Raw genomic sequence first — 18911 nt, forward strand, 5'->3', positions numbered from 1 at the left:
ACAAAATTCTGTAAAATTGACAGATCCCTAATCAATCTAACTGATTTTACTGTTAACACAACTGATCTCACTGGTCATTTCAACAGAAATCAACAGTCAATACATAAGCAAATTTCAAAGAGAATTTTACGCTCACTGCGCTCTCTACTTTGTACTTATGACGATGGTGCCACTTCACACAAAATGGGAAAACAACAAAAAACTAGTTTTTCTGTTATCAATACAAAACGAAAAACCCTTTTTTGAATTTACTGTGCAAAAAATTATGAGATAACGGGACATCTATTTATCGGGTACAATTTTGCAACTTCTCCTACAAGCGAAATTCAAAATTACGCCCTCTTGTTGCAAAAGTTTTGTTTGAACGAACCGGATTTTTCCAAAGTTAGTAACATATTGTTCAAGTTTTTTACCAATTTTCACTCACGCGAACGAATCTAATAAGTTAATAAAAAACATCTTTTTTTAATGTTGATGTTTCCGACAACATAAAAGTTTGAGTTGTTTTGGAATCGTTTCAAAGTAAAGTGTTACGGAAATTAAACTTGCCGAATTACATGTAAAGTTACTCCAGTGGTGAACTACCTTCCTGCGATTTGATTCTTTACTTTTCTATAACTTACAAGTTCTCTATTTAAAATGTTATGTCAAACATTTATACTACAAGTTTTGTTCGAAAGAATCAAGTGTGGTAACTACATGCGAGAGAAGAAATTGAGAATGAGCTGAGCTGCGACTGAAAGAATTGAGAATCAGTTTTGTGACTACTATTTTCATTTCTATATGCAAAGCAAAGTTCAAAACCATAAATTAAATAAATTATAAAATATAAAATTTGGTGAAAGTACGTTTAATAAAACAAAATAATAAAGTGTATAATGTTTAATGTGTGCCAGCGTATTTGATGTACGCCCAATTGAAGTTCGGTTAGTAAGTGCGCACATATGTATGTATATGTAGCAAGCCTGCGTATTTATGTATTCACATATTTACGTATGTATGTATATGGCAACATAGGTACTTTCGTACAAACCTGTCGCAACAACTTTTTTTGTTCATTTGACTACTAAAACGGTCAATTACAAATCAACGATTTGTGTGCAGTTTATTCGACATCTTGTTGCGATGTATAAAAATTTACAGAAATTTATTTTATCAGTCTTTTTCTTTCAGTGTGGCCATATGCAACTCATGGCTGGAGTACAGGAAGGATCATGAGGGTAATGAGAAGAGCCAAAATCAGAAACAAATGTATCTGGAAAATCCTGTAGTTTTGAATGGATGTTTTTATTTACAAACTTTTTCTATTGTTTTAAGCTAGTTTAGAATTCTTGATTTATAAAACAAATTTAAATTTTGATGTCAAACCAAATTTTGATAAACGTTCGAACCTTAATTCAAAAACTAAAAAAAATACTGCTTTTCTTTACCATACAAAACATTTGTTGCCATATGGCAACATAAAAAAACAGCATTTAACAAAAAAATTTATTTGTATTGTTATTGGTGCTAAAACAAATATTTAGACCAACATTTGAATTTTTTGAATGGCGCAGTGAAAAGATGTAGTGAAAGGGTTAAATCGATTTTTAAAAAGTTAAAAGCTTTGGATTTATCATCGTAAAATTATCGATATGTTATCTATTTGTTATCGGATTGTTATCAATTTCTTATTGGAGTGTTATAAAAAGTTATCGAGAAGGATATCAATTTATCTCAGGAAGCTTATAGATTTGTTATTACATAATCATTAAATACAATCAGCATAGCGAATTTCATTTGGGACAAAAATTCATCGAAAAAAGACCAAATTTTTGTTTTATTATATTTATTATATTTTATTTATTTACAAGAGTGTCATATTCGCGGTAAAATATAAAACTTTAGGATGCTTCCATGGTTTCCTATATAAAATTTTACTAGACATAGTAAATACTTTTCGTTAATTCAAGGAACAAAGAAAAATAAAATGTAGTTCATGGTATGTATTATATTTTCACATTTCTAGGTTAAGTCAATGTCGTTCACCAACCTAACGTTGTGTACCTAGTTTTGCTCACAAAGCTCGTAGTTCTAGCATTATGTTGTTTATTTCAATGAAATAAAATATATTGCGCAGTTAGGTTTTAGTAAGGAACGGTTCAAAAATTTACGTTCTGGTCGAACTATGTATGTGGAAAACTCAGTAGAGCATAAATGAAACTAAGCAATTTTGTTAGTGCTATTTCTATAGATGCTTACTCTTTCTCTTAACGTTTCAACTTTATATCATAGCCTAGATTCAGTAAGTGCGAGTTTTGATACCAGGCCTCAGGGGTTAATGCGGTTCTGCTTGCACCTACAGGGATAATTTTGCACAAAATATTTCTTCCAAAATTAAATATCTTTTGCATTTGCTTCAAAAGCTGAATATAAAAATGCGAATGGTGTAAAATAACAATAATAATCAAATTTTTATAACTTTTGTTATTCTCTTTTTATTAAAAAATAGAATTGTTACAGCATTAAGTCTTAAAATTTTCAATTGTTCATATAAAAATCACATTTAAATAAATTTAGTTGTACAACATGCAGCTTTATTTAGTTACGCTTGCAGTTAATATGCATGCTTCGAATAATTGTTATCGTATGTGTGTGCATTAGGGTGAGACAAATACAAAAAATATGTCTTCCTTTTGGTATAGTCAAAAATATTGTTCAGGAGAACCAAAAAGATATTTAGTGTTTCCATACAAAAGTGTTTGCGCCCACCCTAATGTACATAATGCAATTATTTGCGAGATGCTTTCATATTCAATTAAATATAATGAATTACATAAACGGATTTTTAAAAATATGTTATAAAATTGCATACATATAGACATGTCTCTCTCTCTTTAATATGCGCATTTGCTAAAATCGCATAATGAATGGTATGTGCGGTTGGTTTTGAACTAACATTGATATGCAGATTTGGTTTTTTTTCTTTTATAATTTTTTTACATTCTAATAATTTTCGAAGTTAGTACCGAAAAGGAATCGAAAACCGGGATTATATACAATTTTGGCTTTCCCGGTATGCGCAAAAAGTTTCGAATTGATTTTGAATCTGGAATTGAAATCTATGTTCAATGTTCTTGCTTTATTTAAAAAAAAAAAATAAATTTTCGGTACTCAGTAAATGCAGCGAAGTTGAAATTTCCTCTACGTTTGCTTTATTTCGATTTTCACTTTTGCAATGTGTAGTAATTTATTTACTCAGATAATGACATTCGAATGAGTTTATTACGCTTCGATTAAAGGAGCTGGTTTTAAGAAAACGTCGATAAAAGCTGAACGTGACTAGCGGGCCAATGAAACGCTTTGGAGTCTAGAAATATAGCCTTCTGAACTTTTGTAGTGGCTTAAGGTGTGCGATGATAACGTCCCCTGCCGATGCTCTTAGCGCCTGAGAGCCAGAGAGCCAATATTTGCTGCACTAAGACTTCAAAATATCTCTGAGCTAAAGAGCGGAAAGATGACTGGGAGCATATGAAAAAAAAACGATAGTTAACGGGGGAAAAAGCAGCTCAGACGACACAGGATTAAATGTCCAGGGCAAAGGCAGACCAAATTGTTTAAGCTCTCACCAACGAGTGTATCAGCCAAATTCATTAATCTGAGCATAGAGGACCTCTGCATACTATACGAGACACTGTAGTCTTCAATATTACTTAAGTAAGTTAAATCTAACCGAAACGCAAATCTGTCGCTTTTTTAAGCTGGAATACCTCGCTCTGACAAAGCAGAGATTCTCCCGTATAGGTGGCATGACTCTTAGTCCTTCCGTGATATGGAATTAAAAGCCTGGAAAGGTGCTTAAATACTTTAAAATCTCCACATACAGTAAGAGGCTGAAATGTCAAGCACAATTTGTCTAAATAAAGGTCGCAGGGCGTCGAGGCTTATTAATAATTAAAATAATGTACCTATGGAAAAACGACTTCGAAAGATATTCGAATTTGGATAATTTTTGGAAGTTAATATTGATTACTTAATTGAACATACAAAAATTGCACTTGTATAGGTTAAGGGAAGTTTGTTATCCAACAGAAGAATTTAAAAAAAAGAATACTCTCTCAATTTAGTTTAATTCCCCCACTTCGTGGGGACGGAGATAGGACGATCTTCCACTCAGCTTTTGGTGTGTACATTTATAAAATACTTTTATACGAGTTGATATCTTATAGCGTTTTCCTTTCTGGCAAAAGTGTTACTCTTTTTGTACGCCGCGCAAGGGCTGTAAATATATTTTGTTCAGTTCTAAAAAGCAGGTAACACCTTTACGGGGTATTTCGTTCTCTTGTGAAAATTGTTGCCTGCTCGCAACGCAAAAGCGTTACACTCAGAGAAAAAATCGTTCTAAAACGAACGAAACAAGTTCAAAATTAAGAAAATTCGTTGACAAAAGTCTGTTAAGTACGTTTTTTCTTAACTCGTGATGGGCTTGTTTTAAGAACAGTTTTTCCAAGCACACCGTTCGTATTTTATGACCAGTTTGGTATTGATGTGTCAATCTTCTGGGCTCATTTCAAGCACTACTTGGACTTTATTTAAGATTTTTCCTTCTCACGCTTCGAGAACGATTTGGGATCGATTTAACATTTTTCAGTCTCAATTCAAGTTCGGATCTTACTTGATCTTTGGTGGGAGGGAAAGTACTTTTTTCAATAGGTACCAATTTATTTTTTATTAATAATAATTTTTTGTCATAAATAAAAAATATTTATAACAACTTTTTTTTATTAAAATTCCAAAAGATTAGAAAAAACGCAAAATATAAATTTTTTCATATATTTCTCTTATTGAGAAATTCTTCTTATTTGATGATGCAATCTGAATATATATTTAAAACATTTCATAACAAGTTTGAGAACTACATGTGCATATATGAATGTAACTCAACGAAAAATAAGAGTTAAAAAAATAGAATATAAAAAAACTGTTTTAAAAAAAATTCAGAATTCCACGATGGTGGAACTCGCACCGCACGATCGCAACCGCAACATCATAGCCGTTGGGCCACTACAACTGCTTGGTAGCTCGTGCCAAACGTTGTACTTAACATGTAGTGCACACGAACTGTACGGTTTCTTTTTTCTTAAACTTAATTTGAGAACATTGTACTTAATTTAAGAACATTCGTTCTCATTAATAGAACATTTGTTCATAATTTAAGACCAGGCGTTCTATTTTCAAGAAAATGATGTCAGTTCAAGAACAAGGTTGTTGTTTTAAGAACAGGTCGTTCGTTTTTGAAGAACAAAAAGGTAAGAACATGAAAATCTTGAATTGAGTCCGGTGGTGCTGGATTTTAGAACGGCTTTTTTTCTCTGAGTGTACACTTTTACCCTGCATAAAATGGCGGTGTGGCAGTGCAACTCTGTTAACATTGACAGCGCGTTTGTGAAAATCAGCTAATACACGAGGTAGCCATTTATGATCTTTGCATGCACTATAAATGCTGAAAATTTTCTGGGGTAGGAGTAACTCTATTAAGGCTTTACCATTTACTTAGGCAACAATTTACTTCAGAAAAGAAAACGCTATTAAAAATAAGCAATGACATTTTTTTTCCTCATTTGTTTTTTTTTTTTGTCTTAATTTTGAACTAGAGAGTTTATTCTAATCTATTACTTTCAGCTGATTGAGACTTCTATGCTATTTTTTTAATTCTTCTTTTTTTTTTAATTTAACTATAAATTACTAACAAATGGATTTCGAGTAACATAATTTATATACATCAAATTATGCACACATTCAAATTTAAAAAATGTGTTACATTTTTTATAGGGGGCTGGTTACATTCACGACGGCGGTGTAGCCTCCACATCTGTCATATTATTTTTACACATGAGTGTCGTTATTTTCGGCGCGACAGAGCAGCACGACAATCAATCACGAAAGCCGTTGTAGCCAGATTAAATACGGGGTCATAGGTGCCGTTTGTCGTATCCCTAACGTAACCCTATACGATACATTGTGATCGATTAATGGTACCTTAACCTAAAAATCGTTAAAATTTCATAAATATGAAGAAAACGCAAAATTTTACAAACATATTCCACAAAAAATAAGTCTCTTAGTCATAACGTATCCAAAATAATGAATAAAATCTACAAAAAGTTATTAAATTCACCAACTCATATATTTTTAGGTTATGGATATGGCGAAAAACCAAAAAGCAATTGGTTGGCTACGATACGGTTACGACCTTAGCGTTACGATATGGCACCAATAATCGATTACATTGATTCCCATAAGGTTGGTCGAATCAACTGTTATAAGGTTACCGATACGGTTACCGATAACGCACCAATGTCTGCAGCTTAAACCTAATTCTGTTTTTGGGAAGCGACAGTGAGTGGCGCCCTTTTTACTTTGTCAATAAAAACTAAAATAGAAGTAAATAACAGATAATAAAAGCTAAAATCATTCTTTTGGGCCATTTTTTTTAAAGATAATTAAAACTTTTTTCTAAATTTTTCGCTACTGTTTGCTGTAATTTATATTTCTGGCTGCCGCTTTCAAAGTAATCAAGGAGCCAATCCTTGGCTACGATTGTCGTCAAGCTTTGCTTATTGTCGTTGTGGTCTATAGACGCCGTGTTGAATGTGATCAGCTCTAATGTGTTGCTTACTTAGTACACTTTTACACTTACAGCAATAATTGAATCGTTCATTATTCGCGGCCGCCGTGGTGTGATGGTGGCGTGCTCCGGCTGCCACACCGAAGATCGTCGGTTCAACGCCTGATCAAAGCAGAATTGCAAATTTAGAAAACAATTTTTTTCAATTAGAAGAAAGTTTTTCTAAGCAGGGTCGCCCCGTCGGCAGTGATTTGGCAAACACTTTGAGTGTATTTCTGCCTTGAAAAGCTCTCAGTGAAAATTCATCTGCCTTGCAGACGCCATTCGGAGTCGGCATAAACCTGTAGGTCCCGTCCCGCCACATGTCTACATTTTCAAATTTTTCACCTGACAGAAAAAACGCTGTAACTTTTTTCTTTATATGTATTTATCATTAGTTATTGTAAATAGTAGGTTTTAGGAAAACAGGGGCCAAATCGTAACATCCGTGATCGTATAACTCGTCACGTAAAAACATGATTTTCGGATTATGACATACGTAAACGTACTACTTCGATCGTATTTTTGGATCGCAACATACGTGACGAGCGAGTGAACGTACAGGTTACGTCCCACTTTCATTCGAACACAAACTGGCGATCGTATACACACAATTTTCATTGAAAATGTAAGAAAATTGTTAAAACAGATGAATACATAAAATATAATAACAAATCTTAAACTCTTATTATTAAGAAAGGTTGAATTCAAACTAGCTTAATCCAAACCAAAAGGAAATATTGGCGGAATTCATGACGTGGCACCCGCTTTGGTATTGGCTTTCTTCAAATTTTACTTCTCCAGAAAGTAACTAAAAGCTTCTTAAGTTATGCGAAATTTCTTCAAGAAACTGCAATAATTTTTTATTACAAAGAAATAATACATAAACGATATGTTTGGGCTTTATTCGATAAGTCCAAAGGGTACTGCACTCTCTTAACCGCTTTCGGACTATCTTTTCATCGCCTTCGCTATTACTGGAGCTCAAGCATAACAATACAATTTGATCCATCGCAGTTATTTACTTTATTTTTTATATTTTGACCCTGCAAAAACGCTCGTGTCAATCCACGTCATTTGACTAGTCATTTTACAGTCATAGGTTATATTCATAGTCACATTTGCATGGACGTGGGTAAGTTTTGTGACCAAATTTTTTGTAGGGGAGAAGCAATTTGACAGTTCAAAATCCATTGTGAGCTAAAAATATAATCCAACCTAATGTGGATCGTAGAATTTATTGTGAATTGAAAATAAATTACGTTCCGTTTGCTATCGTATGTTATAATCCCATTTTGTTTATACGTTTGACATATCACGTAATTTTCTTTCGTACGGTTGCTGATCTGTGATCGTATGTTACGATTCGGGCCCTGACTTTTGCTATTAAAGGAACAATCGATCCATGTCAGCATGGGTTTGTTGCTTGTCGTTCAACAGTGACCATCCTAGCTCTTTTTTCTCAATACTGTGTCTCTTCTTTTAAGGATGGTTATCAAGTTGATACTGTATATATATATATATAAATCTGTATATATATTTCTCTAAGGCGTTTGATACAGTGTCCCACAATACACTTTCTGCGGAAACTTGAATACATTGGTTTCCTTTCAACCTTTTTGTCATGGTTACAGTCATACCTGTCAAACAGAATTTTATTTGTTGAAATCGAGAATATGCGGTCCTATGAGTTCTTGACAACCTCTGGGCAACCTCAATGATATCGGCTTATATTTAAAGCATTCAAATTATTTACTTTATGCTGATGATTTAAAGCTCTTTAGTCGCATCACCTCTGCATCAGATGCATTGCTCATGCAGAGAGATTTGGATGATCTTAATGTGTGGGCTCTTAATAATCATCTGCAACTTAACAGTAGTAAATGTTGGCATATCACATTTTCTAGATCTACTAGTGCGCTTTCGTCGACATACTCTATCGCTAATACATATATTTCTTGCCTCGGTCAAAGAATTTCATGACCTTGGCGTCATTTTCGACTCTTCGTTCACTTTCGTTAACCATGTTAACTGCCTTATACCAAAAGCTTATGCTAACTTAGCAGAGTTATGCGAAGGATTTTAGGGACCCATACATAATAAAATAAAGTGGCTGACCAATATGGGACTGGAGTTGGCTAGCCAAAAAACGGAAGTGGTATTAGTAAGCTCCAAACGGTCGGCGAACGAGTTAGTCCTAACTGTCGGGGATCATCAAACCACTTCAGAGGATTCTCTAAAATACTTAGGAATGCACATTGACTCTAAGTTAACTTTCAAAGAGCACTTCAGAGCGGTGGGAGAGAGAGTTACCAAAGTTAATGGAGCACTTATGCAAATAATGCCTAGCATTGGTGGTCCGAGCGAAGCTACACGTCAGCTATTGTTCACAGTAACCAGCTCAATAATACTATACGCAGCACCAGTGTGGTATGGATCTAAATGGACCCATCAAAAAGATATATTAGCAGCGTACCGTCTTGCTGCTTTAAGAATAGCAAGTGCTTATCGGACGGTGTCCGACGACGGGATCCTGGTTCTAACCCGGAAAATCCTAGTGGATTTACTGGCAAGCGAAATGGCCGATCTGTATAACACTAATATCGAGCGACCATCTGAAGAAGCCAAGAAAGGAGCAAGGACACAAACAATAGCTAAGTGGCAAGAACGGTGGGAGGCCTCGAGTAAAGGGCGTTGGACCTTCACGCTAGTTTGGAATCAGCGGAAGCACGGCGAATTGAACTACCATCTCACGCAGATGAGTGGACATGGCAGTTTCAAAGAGTATTTATGGAAGCGTAGGATAGAGGAACATCCTCTTTGCCCAATGTGTACCACGGAGTTAGAAAACGCAGAACACACCACGTTCCACTGCCCCGTTTCCACGAGGAGACTCGCCTTGCATAGAGTCTTTGGGGAGGAACCTACCACGAGATATTTAGTATCACAAATGTGCAACAGGAAAGAGTGCTTGACTGCAGTGAGTAAAATGGCATTTATAGTAATAACACGCCTGATGGATGCTGAGGGAGCGCAGAGAAATGCGCATGCGAAGCAGTGGCGATTAAATCGACACTCAGAGCAAAGAGCGGGAACCTGGACGCGGTGACAACAGTAGGCTCTTAAAAAATGAAAAATATGGCACGCCACCCTGAAGTAATGCGAAAGTGGTACCGGGTTGGGCGACAGTTCCAAAACGGGGCTGTTTTTTAGCCTACGGACACAAGGTTGCTGCGAGGGCAGTAATTATGGTGCATTAGGCATTTAATGTTTATTTATGATATTATCTCTGGTACCATTGATTGCTCAGCTCTGCTTGGGCAGTTAAATTTTCATGTTCCCAGTAGATCTCTACGCTCTCACAATATATTCTACGTTGAAGCTCTGAGAACCTACCACCTTATCTTTGCCCCTCTCATAAGAGGCCTAGAAGAGTTTAATATAATGTCTAGTAGGCTTAATATTGACTTTGCAATGCCCAGGCCTTTGTTTAAGTTACTATTGAGTCTTACTATCGAGAAAATTTATCTTATCCTTGAATAAATTGTTATTTAGTTTTAAGTTAATTTGTAAACTTGTAAATCTAGTCAGTAAGGTTTCTGCCCATGGCTCAATTATATGGTTGGCTCATCTCATCAGCTGATTTTATTTATTTCATTGCATGGTCGATGGGATTGTCAAAAAGAGATGGCAAACTCAAAATGAAACCAACACATGGCAACATTTTCTTACAACATACAAAAACTGCTAAGTTTTATGTTTCCATTCCATATCATTCGCATCAACACCAACACGCAGATTTTGACAATCTGAACTAACATATTTTGTTTTTGTACAGATGAGCCAACCATATAGTTGAACCATGGTTTCTGCCATTGACTTAATAAATATGAATATGAAAATAACAAACGATTCAATTATTCTACTTAATGTCAGCTTTCTAATTGTTTTTTTTTTTCTCACTCCGTATTTTTTCTCGTACTTAAAGGGTAGTTGAAGTAACAGTGCTTATACCATGCACCAAAATAGTTGGTGGCAAATCTGCAGTTAATTCAGTAAGCAAATCTATATAGCGAGCGCTACGCTCTGTAAAATCGGGTGTATCAATTTGTGGTGGGGCAGCCAAATAAACGAATGAAACAGCCGTGGAATCGGAGCGTTCACGTATTATTTGATTGACTCTGAAAACAAAAAAAAAAAAAAAACATTTTTGAGTAATGATTAATATATATGTTTGTACGTACCCTGAAAGAAATGGTGCTAGTGAAATCAACAAATCGGTTCTGTTGTTCTTGACTTAACGGAGATTCGGTGAAATTGATCGAATTATGGTTAATTCGACCGAGTTCTTTGTCAAGTGAACAAATTAGTTTAGCCATTTCAACAGAAGAGAAATTGTCGCTCTTAAGTTAACAAAATTCTGTAAAATTGAGAGATTCCTAATCAATCTAACTGACTTTTCTGTTAACACAACTGATTTCACTGGTCATTCCAAAGCGATCAACAGTCAATACATGAGCAAATTTCAAAGAGAATTTTACGCTCACTGCGTTCTCTACTTTATACTTGTGACGATGGTGCCACTTGTTAAAACAAAAAAACACCAAAATAAGAAAACCACCCAATCGAATAAACACACAAAATGGGAAAAGAACAAAAAACTAGTTTTTCAGTTATCAATACAAAACGAAAAACCCCTTTTTGAATTTACTGTACAAAAATTATGAGATACCGGGACACCTATTTATCGGGTACAATTTTGCAACTTCTCCTCCAAGCGAAATGCAAAATTGCGCCCTCTTCTTGCAAAAGTTTTGTTTGAACGAACAGGATTTTTCCAAAGTTAGTAACATATTGTAACGAATTTCCTGCAAATCCTCTTATTTGCAATCCTCTGCTAAGTTCGAATCACTAAACTGTTGAATAAATAACTCCAATATTGAATGATGGAAAAATGGCCTTTATTAAAGTACTTCACAATAACACTTATACTTTGCTACTCGCTGGCTTAATAACCAAACTGATTAATAACTCAAATGAAACTCTACTATTGGCCGCCAGATCGCGTGCTTAAGCAAACTGATTGATAGCTCAACTCAAACTGAATTACTTCTTATTCGCCTGCCCCGCTTTTATAGTTTACGCTGCATACTTCTAGGCTCTTCGATTTCCAGAAATTACTAGTTAGTTTCGGCTACAAAATCGCCAGCCACAACTACGTGCACAAATTATTGCTCTCTCTTGTGACAACTCAGATAAGATATATGCATGTATTTGTGCATTGCCGCTCCACTGCTCGTATACGTACATATGTGTAGACGCATTTATTCATTCGTTTGTGTAGATACATAATGATTGAATTATTGATGTGCATTCACGTCACTGCTTAGATCGGCTTAGAGCTGGCAGCACTCCTTAGTTTTGCTAATATTCGTAACACTGCCCTCCACCTAAGTCTGATCGTCCCGATCAGACAAATCTCTCGATCTAAACGCTGCTAGCATCGCCAAATGTACCACTCTTCTACTCCGTGGTTTCTCAATGCTTTGTATGCGGTAGATGGTATCACTGATCTTCTTCACAATCTTGTACGGGCCTTCCCAACGGCACCAAAATTTGGATGGAACACCTTTCCGCCGGTGAGGGTTGTATAACAGTACCAAATCTCCCGCCAAGAAACTTTTCGAATTATTGTTCTCATGGTACCTGTGTTTCATCGTACCACTCAATACCCTGGTTCGTTCCTTTACACTCTGTTGTTTGGCCGATGAACTACTTCGTAGAGCTTGCGCTGGACGGATTTGCTTTGCATAATCAGTATCGTTCCCACGTTTCCCCACAGTAGTGCGCTCTGGATTGAAACTACCCTCGCATTCTTTCTCGAAAATTCGTTGCTTCATTTTCCTGCGTCTTTTAGGTTTTGTCAATGCCAGTGTTTCTCTCGCAGGTACTTTTGATTTTGATTTATTTGGCCCATTCGATCTATCAACCTTTGCCTTCGACTTTCGTGGTCTTTGTCGAGTCTTTTCCACCAGTACCCGATTACTGCTGAACCCTTTTTCCAAACTACAGTTAAGTGGTATGTCCTGGTTCTTATAGCGCATAATTTTTCTCCGCATATCGATCCTGATGTCATGGTCAACCAAGAAGTCCACTCCCAATATGACTTCATCAACGATCTCCGCCACAACGAATTTGTGTAGAACCATGACTTTTCCAATTAATACCTCACATACCACTTCGCCTTGGACTTGATTATACTCGCCTGTGACCGTACGCAACCTTGCTCCAGGTAATGACTTTACTCTCCTGTAGACCAAATCAGATCGAATCAAGGAATGAGATGCCCCCTTATCTACAGTCAGTACACGCTCTTTACCATCCACATTCCCTCTGATGGTAAGACTGCTTGATTTCCTTCCAATCTGCGACACAGATATCACAGGACATTCAATAGCCGGGGCAAGTTTTCGTTCTTTACATCCGACACGCTCTTGCTCATTTCCGCCAGCTTTGCGTTTACGGCCACCCACATTGTTGGAGCTATTGGAACCGGTGCTGCAATGTCGTGCAATATGACCTGGGTTGCCGCACTTGAAACATTTAATCACTCCGGCATTTTTCTGTTGTGATCCCTTCAATGCTTCCAAAATTGCGTCTACCCAGTCTGGCTTTTCCACTTCCACTCGATGAGCTTTGTACGCTGGCTTACTCAAAAGTGAGGCTGTTTCCTGAGTCAGTGCATGCGATACCGTTTCAGCAAACGTTAGTTTTGGATTCGCATATGTAGCCCGCTTCGTTTCCACATCTCGTATGCCATTTATGAAGCTCTGGATTTTTACCCTTTTAGTGTATTCCACGGGTGCGTCCGCATTTGCAAGATGAGCCAATCTGTCAATATCTGAAGTAAACTCCTGCAATGTCTCATTTGCTTTTTGGTAGCGGTTTTGCAACTCAATTTGGAATATCTGTTTCCTATGCTCGCTTCCATAACGTCGTTCTACAGCAGCCATCAATGTTTCATAACTGTTCCGTTCGTACTCTGGAATCGTCTGTAAGATTTCCGCTGCAGGCCCTTTCAATGCCACGAACAGTGCAGCAACTTTATCTTCCGCATTCCAGTTGTTCACTGCTGCGGTCTTCTCAAACTGTAGCTTAAAGACCTGGAAAGGAACAGAACCGTCAAAGGATGGTGTTTTTACCTTTGGATTACTCGCTGAAACTGCTGGACGATTTAATTGTAACTGCTCCATACGACCCTTCAAATCATCGACTTCTGCCTGAAATTGAGCGATTTTTGCATCCTGCGCTTCCAGCTTTGATGTTACCCTTGCTTCCTGTGCTTCTAACTGTGAAGACATTTGTGCCACCTGCAATGATAAGCACTCCTCTTGTTCTTCCATCTTTGATGTTATACGGGTTTCCTGCGATTCCAGTTGTGAAGAAATTTGTGTCGACATTTCTGAAATACGTGTTTCTTGTGCTTCAATCTTCGATGTTATTCGTGTCTCTTGGGATTCCATCTGTGATGACATATACGTTTTCTGTTCTGCTAGTTGAGATGACATATACGTTTTCTGTTCTTCTAGTTGAGATGCCAGTTGAGATGTTATATCTGTCTTTTGCGATTCCAGTTGAGAAGCCACTGTCGATGTTTGAGCAGATATTGCAGCCAAAATCATGTTCAAGTCTGTGCTGGTAACCGTCTGCGATGTTTCGTTTTTCTCTTCAATTTTTGTTGTCTCCTCGCCATCAAGGTGAAAGACATACTCTTCCACATCAATTCCTTCTGCTTCCATTGCCTCTCGTAGCCGTGCCTGAAGTTCGAGTTTAACGCCGCTTGTATTCAATCCACGGCTCTCCAACTCCTTCTTCAGTTGCTGGATCTTTAGTTCACTGAACTTTGCCATATCCTTGTTGTCTTGTGGAATTTATTCAACAATTCCTCTTCTGACACCAATTGTAACGAATTTGCTGCAAATCCTCTTATTTGCAATCCTCTGCTAAGTTCGAATCACTAAACTGTTGAATAAATAACTCCAATATTGAATGATGGAAAAATGGCCTTTATTAAAGTACTTCACAATAACACTTATACTTTGCTACTCGCTGGCTTAATAACCAAACTGATTAATAACTCAAATGAAACTCTACTCTTGGCCGCCAGATCGCGTGCTTAAGCAAACTGATTGATAGCTCAACTCAAACTGAATTCCTTCTTATTCGCCTGCCCCGCTTTTATAGTTTACGCTGCATACTTCTAGGCTCTTCGATTTCCAGAAATTACTAGTTAGTTTCGGCTACAAAATCGCCAGCCACAACTACGTGCACAAATTATTGCTCTCTCTTGTGACAACTCAGATAAGATATATGCATGTATTTGTGCATTGCCGCTCCGCTGCTCGTATACGTACATATGTGTAGACGCAATTATTCATTCGTTTGTGCAGATACATAATGATTGAATTATTGATGTGCATTCACGTCACTGCTTAGATCGGCTTAGAGCTGGCAGCACTCCTTAGTTTTGCTAATATTCGTAACAATATTATCCAAGTTTTTACGAATTTTCACTCACGCAAACGAATTTAATAAGATAATAAAAACATCCTTTTTTAATGTTGATGTTTCCGACAGCATAAAAGTGTGAGTTATTTTGGAATCGTTTCAAAATAAAGTGTTACGAGAATTAAACTTGTCGAATTACATGTAAAGGTACTCCAGTGGTGAATTACCTTCCTGCGATTTGATTCTTTACTTTTCTATAACTTTCAAGTTCTCTATTTAAAATTTTATGTCAAACATTTATACTACAAGTTTAGTTCGAAACAATCAAGTGTGGCAACTACATGCGAGAGAAGAAATTGAGAATGAGCTGAGATGCAGTTGAAAAAAATTGAAAATCAGCTTTGTGACTACTATTTTAATTTCTATTTGCAAAGCGAAGTTCAAAGCTAAAAATAAATAAATTATAAAATATAAAATTTGGTGAAGGTGCGTTTAATAATACAAAATAATTAAATGTATAATGTTTAATGTGTGCCAGCATATTTGATGTACGCCCAATTGAAGTTCGGTTAGTAAGTGCGTACATATGTATGTATATGTAGCAAGCATGTGTATTTATGTATTCACATATTTACGTATGTATGTGTGTATATGGCAATATAGGTAGGTACTTTCGTACAGACGTGTCGCAACAACTTTTTTTGTTCATTTGACTACTAAAACGGTCAATTACGAATCAGCGATTTGTGCGTAGTTGATTCAACATCTTGTTGCTATGGATAAAAATTGACAGAAATTTTGGTTGATTTTACCAGTCTTTTTCTTTCAGTGATACAACAAGTTTTCGAAAAAAAAATTCTTCAATTTGGGTCACGTTTAAAAATCCTCTTGAAAATTTCGAAAATTTCCTGGGTCCCAGGGCATATGGGAATAGATGGATCATGCCAAGCTTGTGCCATAGACGTTACAATCAGATTGGGCGAGATTTGCCGGAATGCAAAGTGTCGAAGATCATGTGCAGGTCTTACAACCTTAGTTTAACAAAGTTACTCTTATCATTAAAAGAGGAGACTCCAGCTTTTAGGAGTGGCGCAACTGTTAGATTTAGAAGCAGCAAGTAGCATAAGTGTTTGAAAGCTTACACTATGTATTTTCAAAAAGGATGGAGCTATTTTATAGCGCAGGCCCTGGTTGCTGCTAGGTTTTTTCAGTTTGGTCGTATAGTATAGAGTCATTCATGGACCAGCCATTTTAACCTTACCTAACCTAACCTTATTGTAAATTTGCAGAAACTATTTGAGCATATAATTTTGTAGCTTTAACAATTTGAGCTCAACATAGTACAAGTTTGAAATTTCTCAAAATTCAAAATCTGCAAACTTCTACTTCGTGCGACTAAAATTTATTAGATTGACACATTCGAACTTGCGATTTTTTTGGAAAACTTTTTGACATTAGTTTATGTTATGAAATTTATCAATTTTTTGTGGAATAGCGAAACTTAATCAGTCGAAAATAAGAAATAACATTTGCGAATAAGGTTAGGTTGAACTGGTCGAGCAATCAGGACCTCACATTGACGGAATATGTCCATAGTGTTGCCATAATTTTTTTGAAGACCAAACGTAAAAAGACCAATTAAATACCAGGACTTATGTAATAAAATAACTGCATCCTCCTGGGTAAAAACCAGAAGTTTTGTACGGCCTATATTAATTGCTGTCATGGGATCTAGCAACTCCGCTGCAAGTGGTACCTGCAGCCTTGACCTTTCTAGTGTAGCAAACGAGCACGGAAAGAGCTCAACCGTTTCTTCCTGCAGCTCGCAATTCCTATGCAACTCCTGTCTTATTTTGATTTCTCTAAACGGATTGGGACGTCCACCGTCGATTCAACGAGTGATGCACCCTCCTTTGCCAACTCATCGGCCTCTTTGTGAACTTCTATCCCTTTATGACCGGAAGCCCAGTATAGACGTATGGTACCGCCTGCGCGAATTCCCAGGACACTTCTTGATGAAGTACTGTGTGAGATTATTGCCTTGATCGCATCCTGACGATAAATATATATAGCCGTGACTGCAGCTAAAGCATGTTTTATCTAGAATTTCGGCTACTTTACTCGCTTATTTCGGGATTTTGTTGTTGTATTAACAGTGCTTCGCTCCCTTCAAAGGGTGCCACCACTCACAAATCAAAGTCCTTAAACGGTAGTCCAAGGAAACTAGCAGTTTGAACAGGGTGGACCATAGCTTGTGTTGGAAGCGTAGGTTCCACATTACAATTGAAAAGATGGTTGGTGTCATGTGAGGACACATCGCATGCAAGACATACATTACGTATGTCGGGGCTGATTCTGTACAAGTAAGAGTTTAAACTGTTACAATATCCAGAACGAAATTTGGCCAGGGTGGCTCTATTTGCTGTAATACCTGCCTTCCTCTGTTGTCAACTGGTAACCAGAGATCATGATGTGCGTTGACAACGCCAAGAATAAACGGTTCCGCACCCTTGCGAAAACGGCTCTATTGTGGCCCCAAAATCTCTTTCGATGGCAGGTAACGAACGACTCATCTGCGAATTATGATTTGCTGCTGTTTTTACTCGCACGTGTGTGTAAATGAAAAAGTTTTAATTGAAATTCAAGCAAATGTAGAAATCTGTCAAAGTAGCCACTATCCAAAATTGAAAATTTCAAAAAATTTAAGTGTGAAATCATGGTTCAACTATATGGTTGGCTCATCTGTACAATAACAAAATATGTCTGTTCAAATTGTCAAAATCTGTGTATTGGTTTTGGTGCGAATGGTATGGAATGGAAACATAAAACTTAGCAGTTTTTGTATGAGTAAGAAAATGTTGCCAATGTGTTGGTTTCATTTTGAGTTTGCCATCTCCTTTTGACTATCCCATCGACCATGCAATGAAATAAATAAAATCAGCTGATGAGATGAGCCAACCATATAATTAAACCATGTGTGAAATTGAACTTTTCGTAATTTCTTTTGAACTAACGTTTCACAAAGAAATAACACAAACAAGCAAACCGAACATTATATACTCAGCGTGAGCTTCAATTGTACATTTCATTTCAGATAAATTTCTTTTCTACATAACACGTAGCACCGCCCGTTTAAAAGAAAAATGTCTCCCGATTTCCTTTTACAATAAAACTTGATAAGTGAAATATCATTGATTTAAAACTATGTTTTGCTAAGTTATAGCTCATTATTCTAGTCTACGACCCTTTTAAACTTGTTTTATATCTAAGTTGCCGTGGTCTTAAAGGGCCCATTACTGATACTTAGCTTAGACTTGACTTGACTTGAGAACTGTCACTTACTGTTTTGTTAAATGAACATTGCATATTACTGATTACTCAAAACTTAGCAACATTTAACTTGACTTAGAAGTCTGTTTTTTGAGATGCCATTTGTTGGTTTCCATTTCATTTTGACATTTTGTCAAACAAATTGACATTTATTGATTATGATGCCAGATTGTATGCGCTAAGTGGAGTATAATAGTGGCTAAGATGGCCAAGTCAAGTCAAGTCTATGCTAAGTATCAGTAATGGGCCCTTTAACCGCTTCCGTCCATGTTTACTAGAAATATTTTCTGCAACAAGGAAATTACGTGTACACACTTTCATTACGATATTTTAATTTTTCTTCGAGTTATGGGTCCCGAAACAGGGAAAATTGCTTAGTCATAAAAGGGGCGGTGCCACTCCCATTTTTTAAAATTTGAAGTTTTTC

At 36.5% G+C, this 18911-nt stretch overlaps 1 protein-coding gene across 9 annotated transcripts in view; it reads right to left on the reverse strand.

The window, feature by feature from the left end:
• Positions 1-18911, reverse strand: part of LOC137240976 (solute carrier family 12 member 9) — a 271735-nt gene that overhangs the window by 169774 nt on the left and 83050 nt on the right. For 4 of the 9 annotated variants that reach the window (XM_067768058.1, XM_067768057.1, XM_067768056.1 and 1 more), the window contains one exon: positions 2452-10827. The exons of the other annotated variants lie outside the window; for them this stretch is intronic. In XM_067768058.1, the coding sequence (XP_067624159.1) occupies positions 10629-10827 (199 nt within the window). In that variant the 3' untranslated portion in view covers positions 2452-10628. Of the gene's footprint in view, positions 1-2451; positions 10828-18911 lie in introns of those variants that run through there. 9 annotated transcript variants of the gene reach the window in all.

Source organism: Eurosta solidaginis, chromosome 2 (genome assembly GCF_040869045.1).
Source record: "Eurosta solidaginis isolate ZX-2024a chromosome 2, ASM4086904v1, whole genome shotgun sequence".
NCBI lineage: Eukaryota > Metazoa > Arthropoda > Insecta > Diptera > Tephritidae > Eurosta > Eurosta solidaginis.